General features: G+C 46.3%; 1 protein-coding gene across 1 annotated transcript in view; it reads left to right on the plus strand.

Annotated features, from left to right (window-relative positions):
• Nucleotides 1-27463, plus strand: part of LOC147684258 (putative cation-transporting ATPase 13A4) — a 415657-nt gene that overhangs the window by 205438 nt on the left and 182756 nt on the right. Inside the window, exons 17-18 of the mRNA XM_086944655.1 lie at nt 19208-19325; nt 21119-21243. Coding sequence (XP_086800781.1) covers nt 19208-19325; nt 21119-21243 — 243 coding nt within the window. The remainder of the gene's footprint in view (nt 1-19207; nt 19326-21118; nt 21244-27463) is intronic.

Consider the following 27463-nt stretch of genomic DNA (forward strand, 5'->3'; position numbering starts at 1 on the left):
CAGGGCTAGACTGCCACTAGTTCTCCAGCCTAGGGTCTACAACCTTAGGTGGGTCAGGAGTCTCAGGGAAGGCTCTCCTCCCCTTACCTCTTCTCCTAGGGTACCCTCTAAACACCATTCTCCAAACCTAGGGTTTAACCCCTCAGTTGGTACCAGGGTCAGAGGTGGGCTCTCCCACCCTCTGCACCCCCTTCCAGAGTCCTGCTCCCTCCCAACCGGGGCGGTACTTCTGGAAAAAGAACTGGTCAGGACACTGATTACAGTATTCCCACCCTTCAGGTCAGGCAAACCCTGAAGCTGGACCTCCAACCTCCGGTCTAGAACCTTTGGTGGAACCACTGCCTGGCACGCCAGGACTTCTGGGGACTCACATCCTATCCCCCAATCAATCTATTCACTGGACTTCTGTACCCTTCCTACTGGAGCAGTACTGCCAGACTCTATAACCATGGAAGCTCCGCTTACAGATGCTCCAGGTCCTCCACACACTAGGAGATCTCCCTCAAGTGGACTAACAGGTAAGCTTAGGTCCCCACCCTGGTGTTCCCTAAAGAAACCATCCAGGCTCTGAGGCAGGGCTTCGGGCATCTGGGGACTCTGGGTCTCACACTCACTCCCACTCCACTGAGACAGGCAGTAAGCCCCTAGACCCTCCTCACTATACTGGGACCTAGCTGGGCTACTCTCACCCTCCTCCACCACACTGGGTTGGAGGAAACCTGACCCACTATTGTTGGAATCACTCACTAGCGGCGCTAAGGAACCTCTTGCACTTTCCCATCGGTCTGCTTCCTCTGCAAGCTCACATGCAATAAACGATCCAAACTTCAACAGGTGCTGGCGCAACTCTGGCACACAATAACTGAGCAGGTGCTCTGTGACTACCATGCTAAACAAACTGCCAGACTTGTCGTTCACGTGAGCCTTTCTCCAATCAAACAGTGCTTCACAACACTCATCCTCAAAGTCTTCTCAAGACTGATGAGGCAGTTTCCTAAGTCTCCTGAACTTCAACCCAAACTCTTCTGCGGGGGAAGCAGGTACTATACTCGGGGAACTGGGAGTGGGACTGTCTGCACTTATATTTAAAAAGCTGCCACCACTGGACTCCACCCTCCCTGGGGAATCCAGACAATTACAACTGCACTCAGGGGGTAACCTACTCTCTAGGGCTACCTTCTCCCTGAACAAGGCCCTCTCAGCCTTCCTATCCAACCACTCCTCTGGGGACAGGGTAAGGGATAGGGCGCTGGTACTGACACTGGACCCAGCAAGGGACTCCCTATCTATGGGGTCCTCACTATCTGCTGACATCCATCCACTGTCATCACCATTCAACTCACATTCTTCATCAGAATCTTCAGGGCTCCCCACAGACTCACCACCCTCATGGTGTGCGGCCCGGGCCCTATCTCTCTCACTGTGCTCAAGATCCCACTGATCCTTTTGCCACAGGATCAGGCTGTCCCTAGGCTGGGACTGAGTATCCAACTCACTCACCTCTATGCCTCCCTTTTAACAGAATCTGACCAGCTCTAATCTACTGTACCTAAAAAGACCACAGAGATCAAAAACTGGCTCCATTTTGGCGGACGTTCTCAAGAAAAGATTTGACACAGGGAACCTGGGGGTCTGAGCTAAACAGGAGAATACAATCAACAAAATTCAGCAAGATTCCTATCTCAGAGAACTTGCACTCCTCTGTCCAGTGTAACACACCACTCATTCACACACAACCCTCCCCTCGGACCGGTAAGGCAGTTTCTACCACCCCTGATTTTCTCAACCTGACCACAAGTGACACAGGTACCAAACTCTGGGAGCAGGGCGAGGAACAAATGTACTGGACAGAAATACAAAATGACACCTTTCAGGAGAAGCAATACTGATCTTCACCTAAAAAACAATAATCCCCAAAATGTGGTTATCTAAAAATGTAGAGCTTTGAAGTGCGGCCTGTCGCCACTGTGGTACAACGCAAACACAAATCCTTATCCTCACCGCTTGCCGCCAATGTTAGAAACGGGATCCCTGGCTGGCCAGGGCTCACGCCAGTCAGTCAGAGACCACCACTCCTAAGTCAGGGCAAGGGAGTTACACACCAAGATAACCCCTGCTCACCCTCTAGGTAACGTGGCGCGAGCAGCAAGGCTAAACTTGGAGGCGGTATGAGTTAAGTATTTGTGCACGCACCCCAGCAACAACACCCAAGGCCCACCACAAAGGAAACTCCACACAAGGTTATATAAAAAATAGCCTTTGTATTATAGTAAAAACACATTAGATAACACACAAACTTTACAATGTGCCAACAGGCACAGGCAGAATTTACAAGGGATTATGTACAGGACAGGGCCACATGGACCACTGTCAGGGGTAGGCACTTGTTAGAAATAATACTTGTAGGTATACACTTAGCACATAAACATATAATGATTAGCACCAAAATAGTACATGTAGCACACAACCAGTAATCACTGGTAAAGAGTAAATACCTCCTACGCAACCCTAAACACTGTAGGAAAATCACGCAGGGAACTAGGACCTTATCATCAGGACCTAAGGAAGGAATACCAACACCTAAGCAGGTCACTTTTAGCAAAGGGAAGGAAACCTAAACAATCACCTAAGCAGGTCACATTTAGCAAAGGAGATAAACATAAAATGGGACATCAACAATCCTCTAAGCAGGTCACTCTTAGCAAAGGGGATAAACATAAAATGGGACATCAACAATCCTCTAAGCAGGTCACATTTAGCAAAGGGGATAAACATAAAATACCTAAGCAGGGCACTTCTAGCAAAGGTAATGGGACCTGAACAATTGCACATGAGGCATTAAACACATTCAGAGGTGCAGGTTAGAACATTTGCGCAGGAATCACACACATCAGTAAATTACAATGCGCAGGGTGCATATAGCACAACACTAGGATTGTCCCTCAGGCCAACTGGCCTCGCAAGGGGCTGAATGCCCTGAGTCTCAATGTCAGGGGGTCTGCGCAGGCAGCACAAACCACAAACCTAAACGTAGCAACTGTCGACTAAGTGCTGGACAGTTGTGAATCACAGCTGGGCAAACGTTGGAGCCACGTGGGCTCAAGAACACAGGTGGGGAGACACAGCGTGGGAGCCACGAGGCTCTGACCAACTAACTGCCTGTGTCCCCTAAGATCCTCTCAGGGCTCGCAAAACAAATGTAGCGCCTTAGAGCTTCAGCGCTCTCAAAATAATGATGTGGGCGGGGAGCCTCTCAGGGCTCAGAATAATGAATGCCCCCTCGAGCCTCGGGGCTCGTAAATACAATTATGGGCTTGGAGCCTCGTGGGCTTCAGAACAGATGTGGCCCCATGAGCTTCTCTGGCTCGAAATACAATTGTGGGCGTGGGGAGCCTCGGGGCTCAACAAACAACTATGCCCCTCAGAGCCTCGGGGCTCTTAACTCAAATTGGCCGGCTTCGTTGGAGTCCCTCACGGGGGACTCTGGAATCAATTACTGCCCCAAGAGCCTCTCAGGCTCAAAATACGCAACTTGCCCCAGGAGCCTCGGGCTCCAAATATTCACGAGCGCGAGGTCGCGCTACTGGGGAGGTGCGGACACCGGCAATGTGTCCCGACGCCCCTCTCCCTTTCCAGGCACTCACCGGCTTGCTGGCAGCTGGGTTCTGCGGCGGCTCCTCTTCACTCGGGAGCCTCCCGGGACGCGGCAGGCTGCTTCCCTTCGCGCTGCTCTGCTGCGGGGCGGGACTTCCGGTCTGCCTCGAGGGGGCCGCGCTGGGATTGGCCGGTCGGCCCAATACTTCCGGGTCGCCGCGGGCAGCGCGGCGGCTCGCTTCAGACAGGCAGGCGGGCTCAGAGTATCCGAGGAGTGGGCTCCCTCGTGATAATTTAAATATCCAAGAACGGGGTAATGCCGGGTGGGCTCCGGCTTTTAAATAAAAAAATAAAGCGAGGTGGGCACTCGCTATGCGCCGCAAATCGGCAATCCAAGCGGGCAAACGCCGGGTGGGCACCGGCTGGGCAACAAAAGCACTTCCTAGCGCAATAAGTAAAATAAAGCGCTCTCTAGAGCTAGGGGCGATCCACAGCGCTCCCAAGCGCTTCAGAGCAGGGAAAAGCGCTCCCAGCGCTAAAGGCAAGAGAGCAGCGCTCTCAGAAGTATAGACATAGCAAAAGCTCCAGCAGGGTCTGGAGGCAGGCAGAGGGGCAAGGCAGGGCCAGAGCCAGCACACTGGGTCTCCAGGCAGGGAGACAGTCCAAGTGGCGGTCCTCCTGGCCCCAGCAGCAGCAGCTGGCAAGGATCCTGGAAGAGAACCCGGAAGAACAACTTGTATGGGGACACAGCCCCTTCTTATACAGTAAAATCCCTTTGTCTCAATGTGCAGGCTGGGGGAGAAACCAGTTGCAGCTGGTTTTGGAGCACCCTTGATAGCTCAACCACCCATTTCATTCACTGGCAGGGCTAGGGACATCAGTCGCACTACAGGGGGTGGAGCCAGCATTGTGTGGGGAAAGTCCAGGCCCATCAGGGACCAGGTGCACTCCTCCCAAGCCATCAACATGCTAATCTCACACTCACCACCGGGCAGACCCATCCTGCCTTCCTGGAGCCAGGCCCAAAAGCCAGCTCCAGCCAATCACATGGCAGGCATATTTTACATTAATATGCCAAGACCTAGAAGTGGCATTTCTACACATGACACACACATGCCACATACATCATTGCGAAGCATTCATTCTCCCGAGCTCGCACATACCAAATTCGAGCATGCACTCCCCACGCATCAGGAACTACTAGGGACACAGACATTCCCCATGCATTCCTATGGGAGAGCAGGCCAGCCTAACTACATGCACGCACTTTACTCTGGGACACAAGGAAAAAGTGCGCACAGACCAGAAAATCATCCACATAGATCACAGATTAAAAGCAAAAAGTTTAGGGGTGAACCTGCCTTAAGGGCCAAGTCCAACAAGATGTAACTTCAATCTGCAAGAGATTCTGCTATTATAGGGCGTGACCGACTCTCCGGTTGAGATTCAGTCGTGGACAATAATAAACTAAAAGTTGAACTTATCTCTCTCCTACAGCATGTGAAACAAAGCCACGCAAGGTCTCTTCTCTGAAGACTCACTCTATAGAAGAAGCTGAGTGAAAACCCTGAAACTGCTGGAGCGTCACTGCAGGGATCCTACTGCTGGCTGAGAGTATCAGTAACTGGCAGCTGGGAAGGTGTGGGGCCTCCCTTTATAGACAGGCCCCTCCCAAGATGGATGTTCTGGATGAGCAGCACAGCAGGGCAATATTTGACCCCTGAAAAAGTGGCATGAAAGTGGTAGAGGCCATATGGTTGCCAATCAAGAATGCAGTTGGCGACCAGGCACAGGGTGCCTCAAGTGTGTAAACCAACTTTGTAAACGTGACAAGCTCCTGACAGTGGGGTCTTGCCACTTAGAAAGTAAGACTCACTAAAACTGTGCAGATGCCTCTAGGTTTATAACTAGTCAGGTCAACTAAAATCTTACAGAGAAGCCCAACAAAGCTTTGCCTGAAACCTTAGTGCCAAGACATTGAAAAAGCTTCTATCGAAAGAGAGTCCTATGAAGATTGGCTCTTGATGTCCTCGCTGACTTAACCCCTGCATCTAATTCAGAGGTGTCACTTTTGTTCAGTGCACTAGAAAGTAACAATGTGCTACCTTCATGCTAGCATCTGCCACCTGCCTCAGGTATTTGCACATATATGCACTGTTTCAGCTGCTTTTCATAAATACCATTTATCAGGCAAAAATGTATTCTTTTTAGTGGTTGTAGTTCATTCACTCTCCCCTGGATCAGGAGAGTCCTTATCTGAGGGGTAGTCCTTGAATTGAAAACAAGAGGGATGACAATAGCTATCCTCAGTCAATGGACGCACTGAAGGCAATGAAAGAGAAAAAGGGGCATTCCTCCCACACCAAGAAACATGTTTTATTGCTGTCCTTTTGATTCTGTCACATGATTCTTGTCCCCCCTCCTTTCAAGACCCTGGTCACAGAGAGTTATTAGAAGTCATCAGTACATTCAGTAGGCGGGGGGGCGTGGCTTGGACGACAAAGAAGATGGTCGTCTAGGTCCGTGGCTCCGCAACCCTGAGGAGACAAAGGCGATTTAACCCAGCCAGACGCGAGGTATCACCTCGGAAAAAAGAGCTAGCGGCTTGTGAAGGCTGTGGCCACAAGTGAAGGCATGCTGGTGGTCTGAAACTAGGCTCGAACAACGACAACAAGAGACTGAAGGAGCCGAGGCAGAGCGACGGACAAGAGGCAAGATGGCGACTACAAAAGCAGCGAGAAGACTCTAATGAGCCCAAGCGACGAGCAAGCAGCAAGGACATCAAGGGGCGTCGCATCTCCAAATATGAGCAGCCGGGCACAGGAACAAAGAAAAAGTTAAAAGGGAGATACAGAATAGTCACAAAAAAGAAGGAAAAAAGAAGAAAAGGCACCCGAGACGCTGAACGGGAAGCGGAGGTGGCGGAAGCAAGGGGATTACAACCGGAGATTCGCCTGGGAGAGAATCACTGAACAAACCCCCCAAGACACATACAGGTAGAATGCTCGAGACCGTAAACGCAACGGAGTGGAACCGGAAGCGAACACTGGAGGCAGCCATTACTAACGCCAGATCTGCAAGGGCGGAAGCGGAAGGGAGTGGCCTCAAAACAGGAAGAGGAGACAGCGAGCGAGGCGAGGCGCAGTATCGGGCTACCCCGAGTAACGGAAGAAACCGATCCCTACACACCAGGAGGTAGGGGAAGGCGCCGCAGCGATCCCTGACGGGGCGGGTGTCCTGCCAGCCGCTGCGCCACCGCGTGACCACATGCAAAAACAACAAGTGATGGACCGAATGTGGATCAATGTCACACATTCCCCCAGTCAAAAGATCTGGGCCCAAATCCATCGTTTTTTTGCACTCCACACCACCCTGGGTTAGACAATGGCGATATGCAAATCAGCTCTGACAGTCCAGTCCGAACTACAAAAGTCATGTCCTTCCCAGAACGGAATCAAGCATCCGAGGACCGGACCGGTTTCGAGGTAACACCTCTCATCAGCCCGGCTAGCTTGACTCCAAGTGGTGTGGAGTGCCTGAGACCCACGTCTGGGCATCCCCAGCGCACTTAGGGCGGCAATTGCAAAAACAACAAGTGATGGACCGAATGTGGATCAATGTCACACATTCCCCCAGTCAAAAGATCTGTGCCCAAATCCATCGTTTTTTTGCACTCCACACCACCCTGGGTTAGACAATGGCGATATGCAAATCAGCTCTGACCCTGTTGCCCCATGGGAACAGTCCAGTCCGAACAACAAAAGCCATGTCCTTCCCAGAACGGAATCAAGCATCCAAGGACCGGACCGGTTTCGAGGTAACACCTCTCATCAGCCCGGCTAGCTTGACTCCAAGTGGAGTGGAGTGCCTGGGACCCACGTCTGGGCATCCCCAGCGCACTTAGGGTGGCAATTGCAAAAACAACAAGTGATGGACCGAATGTGGATCAATGTCACACATTCCCCCAGTCAAAAGATCTGGGCCCAAATCCATCGTTTTTTTGCACTCCACACCACCCTGGGTTAGACAATGGCGATATGCAAATCAGCTCTGACCCTGTTGCCCCATGGGAACAGTCCAGTCCGAACTACAAAAGCCATGTCCTTCCCAGAACGGAATCAAGCATCCGAGGACCGGACCGGTTTCGAGGTAACACCTCTCATCAGCCCGGCTAGCTTGACTCCAAGTGGTGTGGAGTGCCTGGGACCCACGTCTGGGCATCCCCAGCGCACTTAGGGCGGCAATTGCAAAAACAACAAGTGATGGACCGAATGTGGATCAATGTCACACATTCCCCCAGTCAAAAGATCTGGGCCCAAATCCATCGTTTTTTTACATACAGGTAGAAGGCTCGAGACCGTAAACGCAACGGAGTGGAACCGGAAGCGAACACTGGAGGCAGCCATTACTAACGCCAGATCTGCAAGGGCGGAAGCGGAAGGGAGTGGCCTCAAAACAGGAAGAGGAGACAGCGAGTGAGGTGAGGCGCAATATCGGGCTACCCCGAGTAACGGAAGGAACCGATCCCTACACACCAGGAGGTAGGGGAAGGCGCCGCAGTGATCCCTGACGGGGCGGGTGTCCTGCCAGCCGCTGCGCCACCGCGTGACCACAGGCACGCAAGTAGCGGGGTGCAAGAAGGCACTCCCCCCTCCCCGCTCCCCGCTCCCCACCACCGCTCCGAGCGCTCCTCCGGGGGATGAAGCAACCAAGCCACAGCCTAAACCACAGTGGGGTCTGCTAAAAGGATCGTGCTTTGCACAGCTAGAGGTGGAAGTGAAACAGCGCTCCCTCCCCTCCCCCCCCCCTCTGTGTTCAGCAGCTGCCGAGCTATGAGGTACCCAGGCGAGCAAGGCCAGAGCACAAGTGTGAGCGCACAAATTAAAGCAGCGCCCAACGAGAGCTGAGGTCGGCGCTCCAAGCTAGGGGAGACACCTAGCAACAGAGGCCCCGGGGGGAAGACAGACAATCTCGGTCGCACAAAAGGAGCACAAACTGCAGGAGAACAACAGGAAGAGAACGAGGCAGCTGAGAGATTAGGCCACACCTCAGCACCCGACCTACCCAACAGACATCAGGGCAAGGGGAGCTGGAGCAAGCTAGGAGAACGAGCCCGAGCAGAGAAGTGGGGGCTTCAAGCGACCAGGGTCAACTCTGGCGAACGAGACAATGCATACGCTGGAGGGGATAAGGTCAAAAACAAAGACCCGACACATTAAAGCACCGAGCCGCTTCCGCCTCAATTTTGCAACACAAACCACAAACCAAACACAGGTCAGACAGCGCGCTGACACAAGGTCAGTGGACGAATCACAGGCCAAACCAAGCAGCTCGGACAATCCACAACTACAGGAAATGGCTGAAGGAGGGAAACCCCCAAATGACCAGAAAAAACTTAAAAAAGACATTATGGAGTCACCGGCAAAGCCCAAAGCAGAGACTGCAACACTAGAAACAGTACTGAAGAGAATAAACGAGGTGAAGGATGTTGCAAAGGAGACCAAAAAGACAATTGACACATTGCAACTTGAACTAGCGGCAATCCGAGCTGACCAACACAGCACAAACACCAGGATGGAAACAGTGGAAGGAAGGATGAGAGAAGTAGAAGATGCAACAAGCAGGAACATCAAGACCACGGAGGAACACGCAAAGATTGCCAAGATAATTCAGAAGCAAATAGCGGAGCAAGACGACCGAGCAAGAAGGGGCAACATCAGAATCCTGGGGGTCCCAGAGGGCCTGGAGGAAAAGGAGAAATCATGCGCGGCAATGTTGGAGGACATGTTGCTCAAACTCACCGGCCTGGCCTTCGAGAGGCAGTTTGAAGTTAATAAAGCATACAGAGTACCAGCGAAGAAACCGGCCACTGGGAAGACCCCAAGAGCAATAATCTGTACCCCCCTAAGAGCAGACCACACCGACGCAATCTTCGCCTTTGCAAGGAAAAACCAAAACCTTACATGGGCAAGCAGCAAAATCGTGCTCACACAAGATTACTCGAAACCCACAGCAGAGGCCAGGAAGGGCTTCCTAGCCATGAGAGAAACACTGCGGAAAAGAAACCTCAATTACTCCTTCACAGGTCCTGCCCGCTTTAAGATCACGGACAATTGGAGGTCAATGGTCTTTGAGGACCCCGAGGAACTCAGGCGATACCTAAGAGGCCCACCTACAGAGGAAATGGATGCAAAAGGCCAAAGCGCCCCAAAAAGAAGTGCCTCACCAACTGACGAAAGGAAAGGAGAATAAAGCGGAAGGAACACTACGGAAGGATAACACTAAGTCCCACCCAAAATCAAGACTTTGTGCGACTTTCAGGAACCAAGCATAAATAACACTATACCGACTTCTACCTCAAGCCCGAGCGAGAAGCAAGACAACCAATATGGGAAACTTGCAGCAAGAAGTAGCGCTAACCCAAAGAGCGCGCACAAAACCTCAGGAATTTGAAAAGACAATCGTTTTTAAGAAATCAGCAACCAACCTACCTCAGGGGACGCGGAGCAAAGGAACTTTGTTGTCGCACACCCACTATGCAAGTAAGGGGGGGTGGGGGGAGGGAGGGCAGGGGGGCAGGGGAGAGGGAGTGGGTGCGGGGGAAACACACATGGGTCGATTCTATTTTCTTCTCTTTTTCTATCTTTCTACACCACTTTTCTACTACTAGAGAGAGCTGACAGGGAACCAAAAAGCAGAAGTAAGCAATGCATGCTAAGGTACCAAACAGACAGCCAACTCAGAAAGAAAAGGAAATGACACACAACACACATCACACTCTCACGACTGACATCAAGATAGTGTCACTAAACGTTAAAGGTCTCAACCACCCAGTAAAAAGGAGGAAAGTCCTAGAGCACCTGGCAAAGCTGAAAAGTGATATCTATGTTCTGCAGGAAACAAGGTTAGGGGAGGAAGACATAGACCGCCTTAAAGCCAGCTGGATAGGTCACGTATTAGGTTCACCAGCAAAGAACAAAAAGAACGGTGTCATCACAATACTAAGCAAGAAGTCAAAACTCACACCAGACAAAACAAAGACAGACACAGAAGGAAGGTTACTTATAACAAGCCTGTTAAGGGGGGAGGAACCGATACATGTGGTTAATATCTATGGCCCCAACAACGAAGATAAAACATTCTGGGAACAGATAGGGAAAGAACTAGAAGCACTGCCTTTGGGGGAGCTCCAAATAGTGGCTGGAGACATGAACCAGGTTCTGGATCCTGCCATCGACAGACACCCACATAGGCAGAGGCAGAACACACTGAGAGGCAACCCACTACGGAACCTTTGCGCAAAAAAAGACTAGCAGACCCATGGAGACTACAAAACCCGGATGAAAGAGACTACACTTTCTACTCAAACCCACACAACTCATACAGCAGAATTGACTATATACTCATATCAGACAAACACACACACCTTATTGAACACACAGAGATTGGCCCAAGGACGATCTCAGACCACGCTCACATCAGCCTAACGCTAACGGGCAAACACAATGAACGCCCGATGCGCAGATGGAGGCTCGATGACGACCTTCTTAAAAACACAAGCAGCGGAGAGGAGATAGAACTAGCCATAAAAGAATACCTCAAAAACAATGATAGGCCAGACATTGGAAGAGAGACGCTATGGGACGCACTGAAAGCCACAATACGAGGAACAATTATTAGTATCAAGGGGAGGCTGAACAAAGAGAGAAACAGGAAGATAAAGGACCTAGAGAGCAAAATCAAAAAACTAGAATCAGGACACATAGCCAACATAGAGGACAGGAACACCCTCACGACCCTGACAAAGAAAAAGTACGAGTTGAACAAGATCCTCAGCGAGAGGGCGGGGGCATGGATCAACAAATACAAAGCAATAAACTTATGCTCGGCTAACAGGGCAGGGAAAGCACTGGCAGCGTACCTTAAAGGCAAACAGAGACAACACACCATAGCAGCCGTCAGATACAGTACAAACAAATCACACACGACAAATAAGGGAATACTCGACACTTTTAGGGACTTCTACGAACAGCTCTATAAAAGAGATGAGACGCTAAGTGCAGACGCAGGGAAAAAACTATTGGAACACATCATAACACCAGAACTGACGGAGGATCAAAGGGAGAGATTAGACTCAGAAATAACCAGGGAAGAAATAGAAAGGGCTGTCAAAAGTCTGAAAGACAAAAAAGCACCAGGTCGGGGCCAAGTTTTATAAACACTACATCACCACACTCCTGCCAACGATGACGTCAGTGTTCACAAGCTGTGTAAACAATTGATGCATGACACAATCGATGGCAGAAGCTAACATCATAGTGATCCCCAAAGAAGGCAAAGATGCACAACACCCGAAAAACTACAGACCAATCTCACTAATTAATGTGGACTGTAAAATTTATGCCAAGATCCTGGCGACTAGACTCAATACATACATACCATCCCTCATACACCGTGCACAAGTGGGCTATCTGAAGAACAGAATGTCCCACGAAAATACAAGGCTACTATGCCACGTAATCAATCACACTTCCAAAAGCAACAAGGCGGCGGTCATGATAGCCCTAGATGCAGAAAAAGCATTTGATAGGGTGTCATGGCCATACCTAGACCAGTGCATGCAGAAATTCGGCCTAGGCCATAACTACAGGAGGATGGTGATGGCCCTATATAACGAACCAAAAGCCCGGGTGGTGGTAAATGGGTGCACGTCTGATCGGCTAGACCTAAACAGGGGAACTAGACAGGGCTGTCCTCTATCTCCGGCCCTCTTTCTACTGGCAATAGAGCCCTTACTCAACATGATACGATCAAACCCCAACATCAGAGGGATACCTGTAGAGGGAGAATCTTTTAAACTGGCAGCATACGCGGACGATGTCCTAATTGTAACAGAAGATCCAGAAACATCTATAAACGCTCTAATGGACACTATAGATCAGTATGCCCAGGTGTCGGGGTACAAACTTAATAGAGAGAAATCAGAATGTAAGCCACTGAACATCCATACCAATAAGACAGCTCTGGGATCCTCGGGTCTGACCTGGCAGAGGAAAGCCATTAAATACCTGGGCCTCCTTTTCGAAAGAGACTTGCGAACAACATTAGACCAGAACGAACAAGCAATCCTAGACAAAATCAAGGGAAAACTAGAGGGGTGGTCACCCAAATTCACTACGTGGTGGGGAAGGATAGAGACCATTAAGATGATGATCACCCCCATGGTTAACTACATGCTTAACATGCTGTCACTAACCAACACATCCGATTTCTATAAAAAGCTAGACAAACTACTAAACACCTTCCTATGGAGAGGGGAGAAACCCAGAATCAGCCTTCAGAAACTAAGACTCCCCAAGGAACTAGGAGGCCTTAACATAACAAATTTCAAGACCTTCGAAACAGCCTGTATGGCAAAAAAGGGCCTGTACTGGCTATGCCCAAAGAGTGACTACACCCCGGCATGGCTCTCTCTAGAGCGCAACCTGCTAGGAGGGATGGAACCAGTAGCACTACTCACAGCGTCGAAACACCCCGCAATCAAACAAAACGCAATACTAAGGAACACAAGAATGGCCCTACTCAAAATAGATAAAATACTAGACACACGCGTCAGACAAACTCAGCTAGAGTCCCTCTGGTACAACCCTAGGCTAAAATACAAGAACAACATACTGAACATGCAAACATGGTACCGTCATGGCATAACAACGGTGAGCCAACTACAGAGCAAGGGGAATCAAATAGCCTTTGACACACTCAAAGAACGATACAAGTTTGATAGCACAGAGCTATATAACTTCCTCAAGATAAGGGTAGCAATCGCCAAAGCAGGCTTAAACAATCTCACCCCATCAATAATACAATATGCCACCGGCCTGAACATCGTAGGACACCAAGTAGCGCACATATACAGAGCCCTGAGGCCCAAGGCGTCTAAAGTAAATAACACAACTATAGCCGACTGGGAGGCAGTAGCAGGGAAAGTGCTCAGTGAGGAGGAAAGAGCAGACCTCTGGTTTTCATCATCAAGAAGGAAGGCGACAACGACTCTAGACCAGACAAAATTCTGGCTGCTACACAAAGCCTTCTGGACCCCAGCACGCCTGGCCTCCATGGGAATCAGAGAGAATGATTCCTGCTGGAACTGCAACAAGCAGAGGGGGGACCTGGCACACCTACTCTTCCACTGCACTAAGACCAGGATATTCTGGGACGCAATAAACACTCTAATCAATGACGTAACAGGTGCCACACTAACACTGGACTTTCACTATCTAGTACTGGGGTACACAGACCCATCAATTTAATCTGGGAATGACAGGGACCTGATTGACCTCATGCTCACAGCGGCGGTCAAGATGGTGTTGACCAACTGGAAAGACACAGCAAAGGCAACTTTTAAAGCCTGGTTCAACTGGGTCACTTTCCTACGGGCAGCCGACACCATAACAACCAACAGCCTACCGAACTCCGGGAAAAAAAGCGAGATGTGGATGTCGCTAGACAACTACCTGTCCTCCCACAAGCCTCCCTGAATGACCAGACTAGGCAATACTCACAATCCACATGCATCACCTAATCAGCGATACAATTCCTCTCTGCACTCTCTATATCTCTACACCTCTCCTTTCTCCTTTCTCTTCGCGCCACCAGGGGGGTAGGATGAGAATCAGACAGCGCGCAAGGGGTGTGGGAGAAGCCTAAAGAAGTACGAGAAGAAGATGAAGCCAGCGTGAGAACATGGACTATGAACTGACAGGCACAGGCCAATAGAGACAGTGTTTGCATGGCTTCTCCCCCCCCCAGGGGCGTTTTTTCCTATCCTTATTTTTCCCATTCCCCATGTGTTTTACTCTGTACCTTGTATATATGTCTTTTTTCAATAAAAAATTACTGAACTAAAAAAAAAAAGTACATTCGGTAGGGTCATTGTGGGTTGTGTGTAAAACGCAGATTTTGCAACAAATGGTGCAGAAAAGTAAACAAAGATGGATCAAGAAAACTGGGGCAGAAACAACATAGAACGGAAATCTAAATCCAAATGTCGTCTTCAAAGACTTAAGACCCTGCACGAATGCTTGCAAAGAGCACAAAGCAGTCAACACAAGGCACAGCCTACCCAACCCATAAAACAAACACTTTTGTCTCTGCATAAAGCATGACCATTGCTTTTGTTCTGCAAGGACTTGGGCAGGCTTTCGATATTTGTGGAACTGCCATGGGAAGGATAGTCCATTTTATCTGCTTTGCCTTAATTTCAGAGTCAAGGGAACAATGGAACAAAACACTTGTCCTCTCCAAAGACATGTTCAGCACATCAACAAGAACAAAATACTTCTGAATGACATCATCACCAAAAATCTGATTTATCCCAGGTTCATAATATGACCATCCTATATCTAGAGGATCTACACATTATCAGGGAGTTATATGAGAATCTGCAGCAATATTGTTACATTTCTGTGGCAAAAAGATACAATGTTTGTTTCCTAACATAATTAAATTATTAGAAATACCATTCAATAAATGTTGTAGGGTTTCCCAAGTCATGTGTATCTGTTCTTCATGTCAGTCGCTCTGTCTCTTTCAGACATAGCTCTTGTCCCCAGGGTCTCTGCACACTCCCACACCTTGTCTCACCTGCATGCTGTATGATTGATTGTATACAAATCGTAAAAATATGTTGGGAGGAACCCTTTCTGGAAAAAGGGAATGGGTTTGTCTGTAAACAAAAATCAAGGTTTCCCTTTTCCTTATTTTTAAGAGACTAGCTTCTCTAGAGGATCTTAGGAGAAAGGAGATAACAAAGAAATGAATTCGATATTTTTATTTGTTAAACTTTTTCGATTGTAATAATAAAAACATAAGTTTAACCATAAAAACAATAACATCTTAAAACAATTCATAAGAAGAAAAAATATATGTCGACGCGGCATTTCGGTGAAAGAAATCGTCACCTTCTTCAGGACACTTTTTTTCTCATTTAAAAACAGTCTATATTGGCTACTCACTACCAGCTTTATTCAATTGGCTGTGTAGACAAATTTTGTGCGATTACAATTAGATCAACTTTGTTTATGCATTTATACAGGCAGGTTATTATCACTTTCCCTCCTGGTAGGTTGGTGTGGATTATCGTCAACTGTATTTAAGAATGGGATTTTTCACAGAATGCACCTTCCATCAATTAATGCGCTGTGAGATCTCATTATTATGAGGAGGTATATATTCAGGACGGCCGTCTGTTCTTTAATTTAACTTGGAATAAAAACTCTGGTCTTTTTAATAAAAAAACCTCATCCACTTAGGAAGTTCTTAGACTCTTTGTGGAGCACCTCACTTGAATTTGAGGTATTCTTGCGTTGCAGAGTAACATCACAGACCGTCCTGTTCAGTGCTCTGGCTGCAGTAGACATATATTTTTTCTTCTTATGAACTGTTTTAAGATGTTATTGTTTTTATGATTAAAATGATGTTTTTATTAACACAATCGAAAAAGTTTAACACATAAAAATATAGAATTCATTTCTTTGTTCTCTCTGCCCTTATTGTATCCTGGTGATCATTATCTGTAAATTGACAACACTGTATGATTTGTAAACTTGTTAATCTGATTGAAACTCCAAGCCCTGTTCAGAATAGTTCTTTCTCCTAAGATCCTCTAGAGAAGCTAGTCTCATAAAAATAAGGAAAGGGAAACCTTGAATTTTGATTGTATACAAATGCCATACTTTTTTGTTGCTACTAGGTATACATCTGAAATCCCTTGTCATTTGTTAAAGTGCTTCTTAAATGACTTCATAACTGTTATGTCATGTCAATTTGTAGAGTACCCCAACCACCCGTGAGGGTATCAAGGCGCTGAGCAGGTGTGTAATCTTGTGATCCTAGTCAGATTATTCGAAGTGCCAGGTCTTCCGTATCTTATGAAATTCAAGTAGCAAAGAGGAGGTTCTGATGTGTTGTGGTGAGCTGTAGGAGAACAAGCAACCTCCTGCTCTGCTTTTGTGAATTTTGGGGGTTACGCAAGTGAATCTGAGGCTGAGCATAAGTGGCTGGATGGATTGTGCAAGTACATGCAGTTGTTGAGGTATGCGGGTCCAATGCTATGTAGGGCTTTGTAGGTGTGTGTAAAGAGTTTGGACTGGTTGCACGTTTGAATGGGGAGCCAGTGAAGCTGTGGGGAGGAGAGATGTGGGTCCAGCAGGGAAGGTTGAGTAGGAGTTTAGCGGCGGCATTCCGAAAGGTCTGAAGTCTGTTCAGGAGCTGCTTGGATATTTCGGTTTAGAATGTGTTGCCATAGTAGAGCCTGCTTGTGATGAGTGCTGGGGTGACAGTCCTCTGGTGCTCTGTGAAAGCAACTTGAAGATTATCTCCAGCATCCACTGGACTTGGAAGCAGCCAGTGCTCACTCGTTTGACCTATGCCATTATGTTGAAATGATCATCCAGGATGGTCAACAGGTTTCAGGCGTGGTCGGTGGCCATTGTTGGGATCCTAGTTCTGATGATCACCAGGTGGCATTCCACAGGGAGTTCTTGTTTCCAAAGAACAGTATTTCTGTTGTGTTGGATTTGAGTTTCAAGCAGTTGGTTCTCATTCATTCTGCTAGTAAGGTCATGCAGTTGTTGAAGCTGGTACTCGTGATGGTATCTTGTCTGTCAGGGAGGGGATGAATTGGGTGTCGTCTGTTTAAGAGATGATGGTGATACCTTGACCTCTGAAGATGTTGGCAAGCATTGTCATATAGTCGATGTACAGAATCAGGCTGAGGGAGGATCTTCGGGGTACTCTGCATATTCTTGTACTTAGATGTCTAAGAATGCAGTCTGGCTCATCTACTTCTTCCCGTGAGGAAGGAGCAGATCCAGTTAAGACCTGGTCCTTGGAGACTTCTGATGATTGTTTTGTGGGAGACTGTGTAGAATGCTGCAGAGAGTTGGAGTAGGGGAAGGGCTAACTGTGTCTCCTCAGTCTAGGAGGGTCATGAGGTCATCTGTGGCTGCGATAAGTGCAGTTTCTGTGCTCTGGTTCCTTCTGAAGCCTTATTGTGTGTTAGCGATAGATGATGGAGCTCAAGGTGGCTTGTGAGTTGTTTTTTGATTGTCTTTTCTCTCCTTTTTGCTGGGAAGGGAAGCAGGAAAATAGGATGGAAGTTGGCCAGTTGGCAAGGGTTGTCTGAAGGTTTCTTGAGGAGGGCATTGACCTGTGTGTGCGTCCAAAATTCCAGGAAGGTAGCTCAGATGATGCAGGAGTTAAGGATGTCGGTCAGTGCTGTACTGATTGGCAATGCACTGAGGTTATGGATGTGCTGAGGGAATTGATCTATTGGCGTCCCAGAGTAGACAGTCTGCATGATTATGGCTGTTTCTCCACTTGTAATAGTATTCTAAGCAGGCAGGTGATTGTCTTGATTGGTGAAGGGCAGGTTGTCGATGGGTTCACTTGGGACTACTTGGTGTGGAAAGTTGCTGTAGATGTTCAAGATTTTGCTGTTGAAGATGTTTGATAGGTCATTGCACAGTTCATTATAGGGGGTGATGCTATTGACAGAGGGTGTCGGAGTGGTGAAATCTTTGATGTTTATAAGGATTTCTTTGCTTCTGTTGGAGCTCCATGTCATGCGTTCAGATACCACTCTTTTCTTGGTGTCTCTAGGTTTCTGGTGGTATCGTCCAAGTGCAGCTTTAAAGATGGTTCTGTTAGATGCTTGCAGCTGTGTCCACTTCATCTCTAGCTGTTTGCAGTGTCTGTTGGTGTCCTCAAGGTCCTCAGGATACTAGCTGATTTGCTTGTTGGTTCTTCTCTGCTGAGTTTGATTGGTGCAATGGAGTCTGTGCAGTTTTTGATCCAGTTGTTGAAGTTGTCAATATCTATGTTCATGTTGACTGTAGGTTTGGCCCATGCTAAGTACATTGAGCTAGTCTCAATCAGAGATTTTGCTCCAGCTGCAACTGGATAAGCTGACGTTGGTGAGTTCATTGAATAGTGGTGAGTAGATTTGGAAGTAAATTGTGGAATTGTCAATCCATGTGAGAGATGAGGTTGAGTTGACCTTGATGCCATCAAAGGTGGCGAAGATTGGGTCTCAGATGTCTTAGACAATGTGTGTAGGTTCTCTGGCAAGCTAGGGTAGCCTGATAGTAAATAGGCCTTCTATGTATGCAGTGGAGCAGGGGTTGGTTCTATCTTTCAGGTAGAAGTTGAGGTCCCCGAGGAGATGAAGACTTTGGAGTCAATGGTGAGTAGGTTGATATAGTTTGTGGTGTGGTTGATGAAGGAAGCTCATGGTCCCAGTGGTTGGTAGATGAGGGTTCGACATAGGGTGACGTTTTTGGAGATTTGAAGTTCCATGAACAGACTTAGGTCCCTTGTGGTCACTGGAGCTTAAACATATTTTTTTTAGCAACCCTGAACTATTATCATATTGTGTGTTGAGCTCTAGGTAATTAAGTTAACTGTAAAGCTATTTTCCTGCCTTTTGCCTTGTTTCAGGTGGAAGTGTTACTGAAAAAGTAATTGCTTGATTTAATGATTAATCAATTATATGTGATTATGGGGTGAAGGTATTGCTTAGTCATTCAAATCCTGTTTAACCTTTCCCAAACAGTGCCTTTAAACTTCTCAAGTGAGCTTGAATATTATACTTTGCAAGGGTTCCGGGTCATTGGACTGGCATACAAACCCCTGCCCACAAAGCCAGACTTTGGAGTGGACAGTTTCACAAGGTAAGGTAGAGGACTGCAACTCTTATCTTATGCATGGGAATACATTCCATTATTAATCAAAAACACCCTCCTATGTGGATCACAAAAAGAGAGTGAATTTTTTTTTAAACTTCACTAACTTTGCAAAGTTTACTAAGGTTTGAAAAAAACAGTAGTTTACAGATTATCTTGCAAACAATTGGATTTGCTGAGAGAAAGATAATTCACTAGGGAAATCTCTTAGGACAAAAAGGAAAATACATTTACTCGCTGTGGCCTATATGCACACCTCCCAATTTAATGCATCCAAGCTCACCCATGTCCATGGACCTTCCTCTTTCACCATCAACCCTGGTGTGGCCCAAACAAGGACCATATCTGTCCAGCCCCTCAAGACACAGACTACAGCCCTGGCGGGAGCAGTCAGGATCTGAAAGTGGAGTAGGCAGAGTGCGGCTGCTAACTAATCTCCAAGCAAATACCATGTGCCCTATACAACTACACTGTAAAATCCTTTGTTCCCCTATGGCCTGTTGAGGAGAAATACATGAATTGGTATTATATTTACCTAGATGAGTGTGGTAGAGAGGTGTTGTAGCAAAGCCCATGCTGTGCAAAATACGTTTTTAGTTTTGATAAAGCATCAGGATTTTTCTATGGTGAAACCCACTCTGGCTTGGTGAAGGCAAAGAGAAGGTGGGTGGTCATGTAATGTAACATACACTCTGGCTTGGTGAGGGAAAGGGGAGGGGTGATGTCATATGCCATGATGAACCAACGGCTTGGTGAGGGCTAAGTGAGGTGTGACGATCACATGCTGCTGTGTACCCAATGAATTAGTGAGGGCCAAGGGAGGGGTGGAAATCAAATGTTGTAATACATTCCTAAATCAGCAGGGGAGAAGCTGTGAAGGTTTTAAAACAATAAGCCTATCATGCATTATCCTTGCAGCGTTATTGGACACTCAACCCCTTCACAGGGTCCCAAATCCTCCAGCTCCTTGCCTTCCTATAGCATGCTTCCACTATTTAAAAGACCAAAGATAGGGCTGCCCCATTTAAGAACCCTAAAATAATGAGACAAGGAGTTTGTGCTTGTTCCTGCATGGTATTTTTTGCATGTGTTAAAGAAACAATCATTAATTAAGTAGTTTTAAAGGGATTTAAAATTACCTAAGAAGTGTAAAATACATTTAAACATTATGGCTGTATAATAAAAAAAAAGGTATTCTATCCCTGAGGACATCAGAGCACAAGAGAACCTCATCGCCCCATCTGCATTGCACCAAGAGGCGCATTTGCAGAGTGGTGTAAAAAGGGGCATGGCCTGTGTCCACCTCTCAGCAAACCCACTGTGTGGCGCTTACTGGAGGTAAGAGGTAGGCTAGTTGGTCCCTAAAGGACCACCAACAGCAAAGGGGACTTCAATCCCAATCCAAGAGTGCACCGGGGAGTGCGTTTGCAGAGTGGTGGGCAAAGGGGGCGTGGCCTGTTATGAGAACTTAGCAATCCTGCTGTGTGGGATTACTGGAGGTTATAGGAGGGGTAGTTGGCCCCAAGGTTGTCGTTGGGGGGCAACTACCCCTCTTGTTACCTGTAGTAAGTCCCACACAGTAGGATTGCTAAGACGTCTAAGGAGGACATGCCCCCCTTTCTCCACCACTCTGTTTAAGTAAATGACCTCTAATATAAAATATAATGCATGCACCTTTGGAACATCATGTGTGTCATGTTTATCAGTTTGTGTCAGGAAGCTGTACTCAGTGATACTGTCTCTATCTGTGATATTTTCCCTTTTCTTGCCTTTTCTTCCAGGGAAGAAGTAGAGTCAGATCTGGAATTTCTTGGACTTCTTGTAATGGAAAATAAAGTGAAGGCTGAGACCAAGCCTGCATTACAGGAGCTAATACATGCTCAAATTAGGGCGATTATGATCACAGGTATATGAAGCTGTCATTACTGCATGATACTGCCCTCTAGTAATCATTTAGAATGCTGTCCAATGATTTTCCAAACAAGAATTTGTCTCTTTTCATATGACTGAAGATACAATGAAAGGTGTGTGGAAAGAGAACTACTGCTGTAATACTGTCTTTATTATCAGTGATTGCTCAGCACATTGAATTATGTAATTTATATATATGATCAAGTCACCTAAGTTCATTTTGGTATAATGTCACATATTAGTGGGACCCAAGATGTAACTGTTGTTGATACGATTTGTAAACTTAACAAACTGTGACATTTATGAACTTGAAACTTCACTAAACTTTATGCGTTTTTGAAAATTTGTACAAAACGTTTGCAATTGATATATCCAGAAAATACTTGGATGCTACATGGATCTGTCTGCACAAAATCATATTTTTTGTTGATTTGTTCCTGCATATATTTCTAGTTCCAACCTTAAAACCTACAACAACCTTCAAAACATCTACACATTTTTCCCATCACTTTAAATGGCTTGCATGGGTAAAACCTTGATGTCTTCACATAACTCTACCTAGCAAACAAAGAGGGTGATGAATGAATGGCCTGGAGTTTTGGAAATTCAAGATTACTCCCTGAGAGAAGAGAGTTATGAGGTGGTCCTGAGACTGGATTTAGGCCAGAACACTTTGTCACAGGAGTGTGGTCCTGACAATAAAGGTTTCTGAGCTAAATACTTCCGCAGAAAAGGTAATTTTCAGTGTTTTCATATTGGACATATTGCTAAATAGCTGACTGAAGTGAGGTTCTCCTGAGTCACACTGGAGCTAGGCAAAATTATTCTTTGCCATCTAGTTATACTGGAGCAAAGATTAACAATATCATGGGCTACTTTTGTTAAAAAGAACTGGATATTAAGAATAAGATTTTCAAAATTATAAATATGTGCAAGTTCCTTGCACAGGTTTCTTGCGGAAGAAAATAAGATAAGATGAAAGAGGAATATTACACCTTTGCAAGGAACTTTTAATACTGCTCATAAAATATGCTTTATGAACAATATAGACATTGCACATTTGACTGAAATGCTGAAAAGGGATGAACATAAAAAATATGGGCATATGTAACATAAACTATGTTTACTAGGTTTTTTCATGTCATATAATGTTTTTTACTTTTGCTTTTCTATACTACTATTATAAAGGAATAACTTTGCACCTTTGAGGCGGGTAAACTCGGGAACCACAGCGCCAATCCACACACCTGATACATCTTTGTAATTCTCAGGGTGTGCAGATGGACATAGGCTATATAAAGTAAAAAAATACGTTATATTTTTAAAAAAAATTACATTAAAAAAAAGTAGGCCCTGAGAAGAAGCGCCGGCCGTGACCTGCGTGCTGACGTCAGGACATGGCGCGGGGGAGGAGCGGTGGCGAGCGGCCGGTGAGGAGCAGCGGACCGGGCGGACATGGTTATTGATTAGGGCTTCATGTCGTAGTAAGTTCATCTTGCGTTACAAGTTATGTGGTTTCTTTTTGCGAATGAGTGGTTTTAAAACGGGAAATGTCCAAAGACTGTTGGCAGGTTTGCGCTCCGTACCTGGTCCCAGGCAAGCCAAGCACTTCACGGCCTGCTGTTCGCCCGAGTTTGGTTTCGTCTCTGCTTTCCAGAGCGGGCGGAGGGGAGAGAGCAGGCGCTGGACGAGTGAATCGGGCTTTCAGCAGCAGAAGAGGGAGTGAAGAAATCTGCTGCTAAATGAACCCAGTTTGTTCATAATGCATAACGTCACCATCAGCTATGTCTCTGTTATTTCGGAAAAGTCAAGAAATATTGGCAAATAACCATTGTTTCCACTGGTCATTACCTCAAATCTCTCACGCCATAAAAAAAGCTGTCGGTATTACTATCCCAGTCCCTGTAATTTATGGAAATATTTGTAATGCTCCACTGAAAAAAACACTCTCTGTAACCTAAACACTGCATCGACAGTTAATTAACCCTGTCACTTGACATTTCTGCAGGGCGTGGAAAAATGTAAATTACTATTTGTATATATATTTTTTTAAATCTCAGTAAGGTGTTTACATGTGTTGCATTGATGGGATCAAAGTTTTTCTCATTACATGTAAGAAACAACAATGGTTGGTATAGCACTCAGTGATATAATGTTATAGGAAAATGCGGAAGTAATGTAGCAAAAATATAAGTGGTTGTTTTATATGGAATACAATCGATTTCTATGTTGAACCTTTTTTTGATGACAGCTATTGTGTTTTTAAAAATGTTTTATGTGATTTTATACTGCAGGTGAGACTATTTGTATCACAATATATTTTAAAAAGGACAGATATCGTTTCAATAAACATGTCTCACAGTGTGGTTGGTAAAAAAAAAAGAGACATTTGAACGCATTGCATCGACCTGCAAAATAAAGCCCTTGTGTCTGATGCATGCGCCAATGTTCCAATCCAGGCCAAGCAAAAGAAAGCAAACAGTGCTCATATGAGCCCCGTCTCCCTTTCTGCCCTTGCAATCTCGGAGTCTGGGGGCCGCAGAGGGCAGGCCAGGGGTCGTAAGGGGCATGATGCGACAAGACACAAAATGGCGGCTGGATACAGGACGAAGTCAGAATTTGAAGAACCTCAGACCCTCCTTTTGCCATTACTCAGGCAAAACACCAGGGACTCAAGTTAGTCTGAATCGATGTCAATGGCCATGAAGTCATCGAGCTGTTGCTGTAGCATCCTTCTAATATTCTCTGTTTTCTGTGACACAGGCTTTGGGACACACATAGTGGTACAAAGACCACAAATGGCAGGTCCACACTGTACACAGAGACAACAAGAGAAAATGATGGCCAAGACCATTCCAAGGAAGGTTAGTATCTTCCATCCCCATGTGGACAGTAGTCCCCAAAACCATCCCATCACAGACCAATCTCCCGTGTCCTGATGTATAGACTCGGAGATGATATGCAACTTGGAGATAGCTTGGTATACCGTAGGGGCATTATCAGGAATGTAAATGCAGCAACTAGACCCGATCAATTTACAGACTCCTCCACGATCTGCAAGGACAATATCTAGAATCATTAGGTTCTGCAAAGTCATAAGGCCATCCGTCTGAAGTTCGGCTGTCAGATTACTCAAGACTCCAGAAGTTACATTTATGGTAGCCTCAACAACACGAACTAGTTGTCTGATGTTTCTGCTATTGGCCATTGGGCCCCAGAAAGGAAGCAACCCTTTAATAAAGTCACCTCCTTCTTGTCCTGCTGTGTCTTTCGAATCAATAACTCCCCTGCCATATCTTTTTCTATAATGACCTGAAGAAGCAGTATATGTTGGAGGAAGAAGAAAAGCCACATAGCAAGTTCCTGAAAAGTAGGTAGGAAGCAACGCATAGGCTCTATCATGGCAAATAAAATATGTGCCTTGTGATGGCACTAACGGTGAAGAAATCTGAGGTGAATAGATGTACGTATGGGAACAAACACTCTTCTCCTGTAGATTTTTAACATTCTGACCATTAATCTGTAGACAGAAATTGCCTTGATGAGGTACAGTCCAAATTGGTGGGGATCTCCTTCGTCTAGCCTTATCTGTAAGGCTAGTAACATAACGGGTTACATTCCAGCCATCATATGCTCTTTTCTCGTCCACGGGAATCTTACTAATCTCAGCAATTCTAGCATAGCCACTATTCCCTTTATTAAAGAACTATGACTAAAATCTGCTCCACCACCATATGGACTACCAGGAGGATACCGTAGTTGGTTCGATAAAAATTAGAAAACATAGCCAAATAGGCCCAAGCGGAGCCTTCATAGGAAAATGGAAGGACTAAATATGGCATCCCTCTCTCTGTATTATGGGGCATGAGCCCACAGACCCAACAATCAGTGGTGTACATTACCAGTTGATGCTGATGCAATAACTGAATAAATGAATTATTAAAGTATTCTGTTCTCCTAATCTGCTCATGTTCTGGGAGTGTATGAAACCGATGTGGGGAGGCAGTAGTAGGGAAAGATAAGAAAACAGAAGTTGGAACAGGTGCTTGCTGCATAGTATAAACAAACCAACTTACACATGCTAATAAAATACATGAACATATTAAAATACATAAGGTTATGCCACATGGACTAACCAATAATTTCTTGCATTTACTTTTCATCTTTACATTCTGATCATTAATTCCCACTTTAGTATCCATACTCTAAAGCGTTGCTCACGGCAATCTTCCTAGATCACTTAGCTGTGATTATTAGCCGTCCTATGACACTGCAAGTCCTGCAGACCTATGTCACTACTCAGGTCACAGCTTAAGACTCCTACCGTGACCCTGCAACTTGATGGATAGTGGAAAAAAGAAATGTCTCTCAAAAAGTGTAATCAGAAAAATGAAAAAAAAGGAAAGTTCAATTGTCTTTCATTTTTCTTGGTAGCAAATTGTACCGAGTCTTATTAGGGATCGTTTGCTCCTTAAACAAAGTTTCTGGATTCGCTGTTCTCAATCGCAGATGTGATGGTACAGCTTCTTGCAGCACGTTGTCGTCTTCTTTCTCAGAGTTCGTGCGATCCAGGCGTGCACTACTAAAAGGTACAAATCGAAGGACCCTTTCGCCTTCACTATCACTCATGCCCTTACGAACCCACTGATCAAAAGGTAGAGGCAAAGGTACACTCTTACAGTGCACGCCATGAACCCAGTTCTTTTTCCCGACAACCTTTACTGCTATACGCGTCACCAACAAGACTTGCCGAGGCGGGCCCCAACGAGGTTCCAGATTCTTTTTCCGCTGGAAATTCTTCACGCAGACCCAGTCACCGGGTTGGATGGAGTGACCTGGATCTGCAGAGGCCTCCGGCAGAGCGTTTTGAACCTGTTGGTGAAGAACAAGTAATTTAGTGGTGAAGTCATGCAAGTAGTCAATCAACATTGGGTATGGGATGTCAGAATACTTTTTAAGGTCGAGGGACTCCCCAGACATTGGCTGGGCGCCCAAATATGACCTCATATGGACTAAGTCCTAAACGAGAATGCACAGTAGTTCTCGTGGATAAAAGTGCCAAAGGTAAAGCATCAGGCCAAGCAAGATTCATGCTGGCCTGAATCTTTGCCAATTTAAGCTTGAGAGTGCCATTATAGCACTCTACCAAACCTGCTGACTGAGGGTGGTTTGCCACATTGAATTTCTGCCTAATACCAAGACCTGTACACACTTTCTGCATAATTTGGCCTACGAATTCACTCCTATTGTCACTCCAGACAATGCGCGGCAAACCAAACCTCGGGAAAAACTCCTTCAAAAGAACTTTGGCAGTAGACAAAGCAGTATTGTCCTTTAGGGGGTAGGCCTCTATCCATCTGAAAAAGGCACACACCACCACCAGAACATACTTGAGGTTATTACAACGATCCATATGAATGTAATCGATTTTCAATACCTCAAAAGGGCACGTAGGGGGAGCAAAATGACCTGTTAGAGTTGGGGTTCCCTTTCCTGGATTATGCATTAAACAAACAATGCAATGCTTCACCACATTTTCCACACATTTAGGAATTCCTTCATTCTGCCATACTGGAGCCAAAAGTTTACATATGCCTTTTGCACTAATGTGGGCTGGACCATGCGCCATAGTAACTACAGGTAGTACATAGGCGTCTGGTAACAGCCAACGCTGATGTTCTGACAATTCCGTCCAACACCCTGTCGCGTCCAACATTTCCGTACTTTCTCTCCACTTACTCAATTCCTTCTCAGTAGCCTCTTCTTGAATCGTTCTCACACTTTCTATCGTGTTCTCACACATTCCTCCCTCTTTGACCCATCTTGCAGGGCCCGCAACACACCTGCGACTCATAGCATCTCTCGCTGTTTCTTTCGCTACCTCATCTGCAAAAGCATTCCCGCGACCCACATCATCAGTGATCTTCTTATGTGCACTACACTTTATTATCGCTATTTGGGTAGGCAATGCAAGTGATTCAAGAAGGTCAGTCACCAACTGACCATGCTGTATCTTAGTCCCATGGGAAGTAAAGAATCCTCTTTCCTTCCACAAGCCACCAAAGCTATGAGCCACACCAAAGCGTATTGGCTCTCAGTGTAAACATTCACTCTCTTTCCCTTAGCCAACACACACGCTCTCGTATACAAGGTGGTAACAGCATAAGCTGCAGTCGTTTCGTCATTTGGAAGCTTGAAACAAGACCCATCCACCC

The sequence above is a fragment of the Lissotriton vulgaris genome, chromosome 11, assembly GCF_964263255.1.
Source record: "Lissotriton vulgaris chromosome 11, aLisVul1.2, whole genome shotgun sequence".
Lineage (NCBI taxonomy): Eukaryota > Metazoa > Chordata > Amphibia > Caudata > Salamandridae > Lissotriton > Lissotriton vulgaris.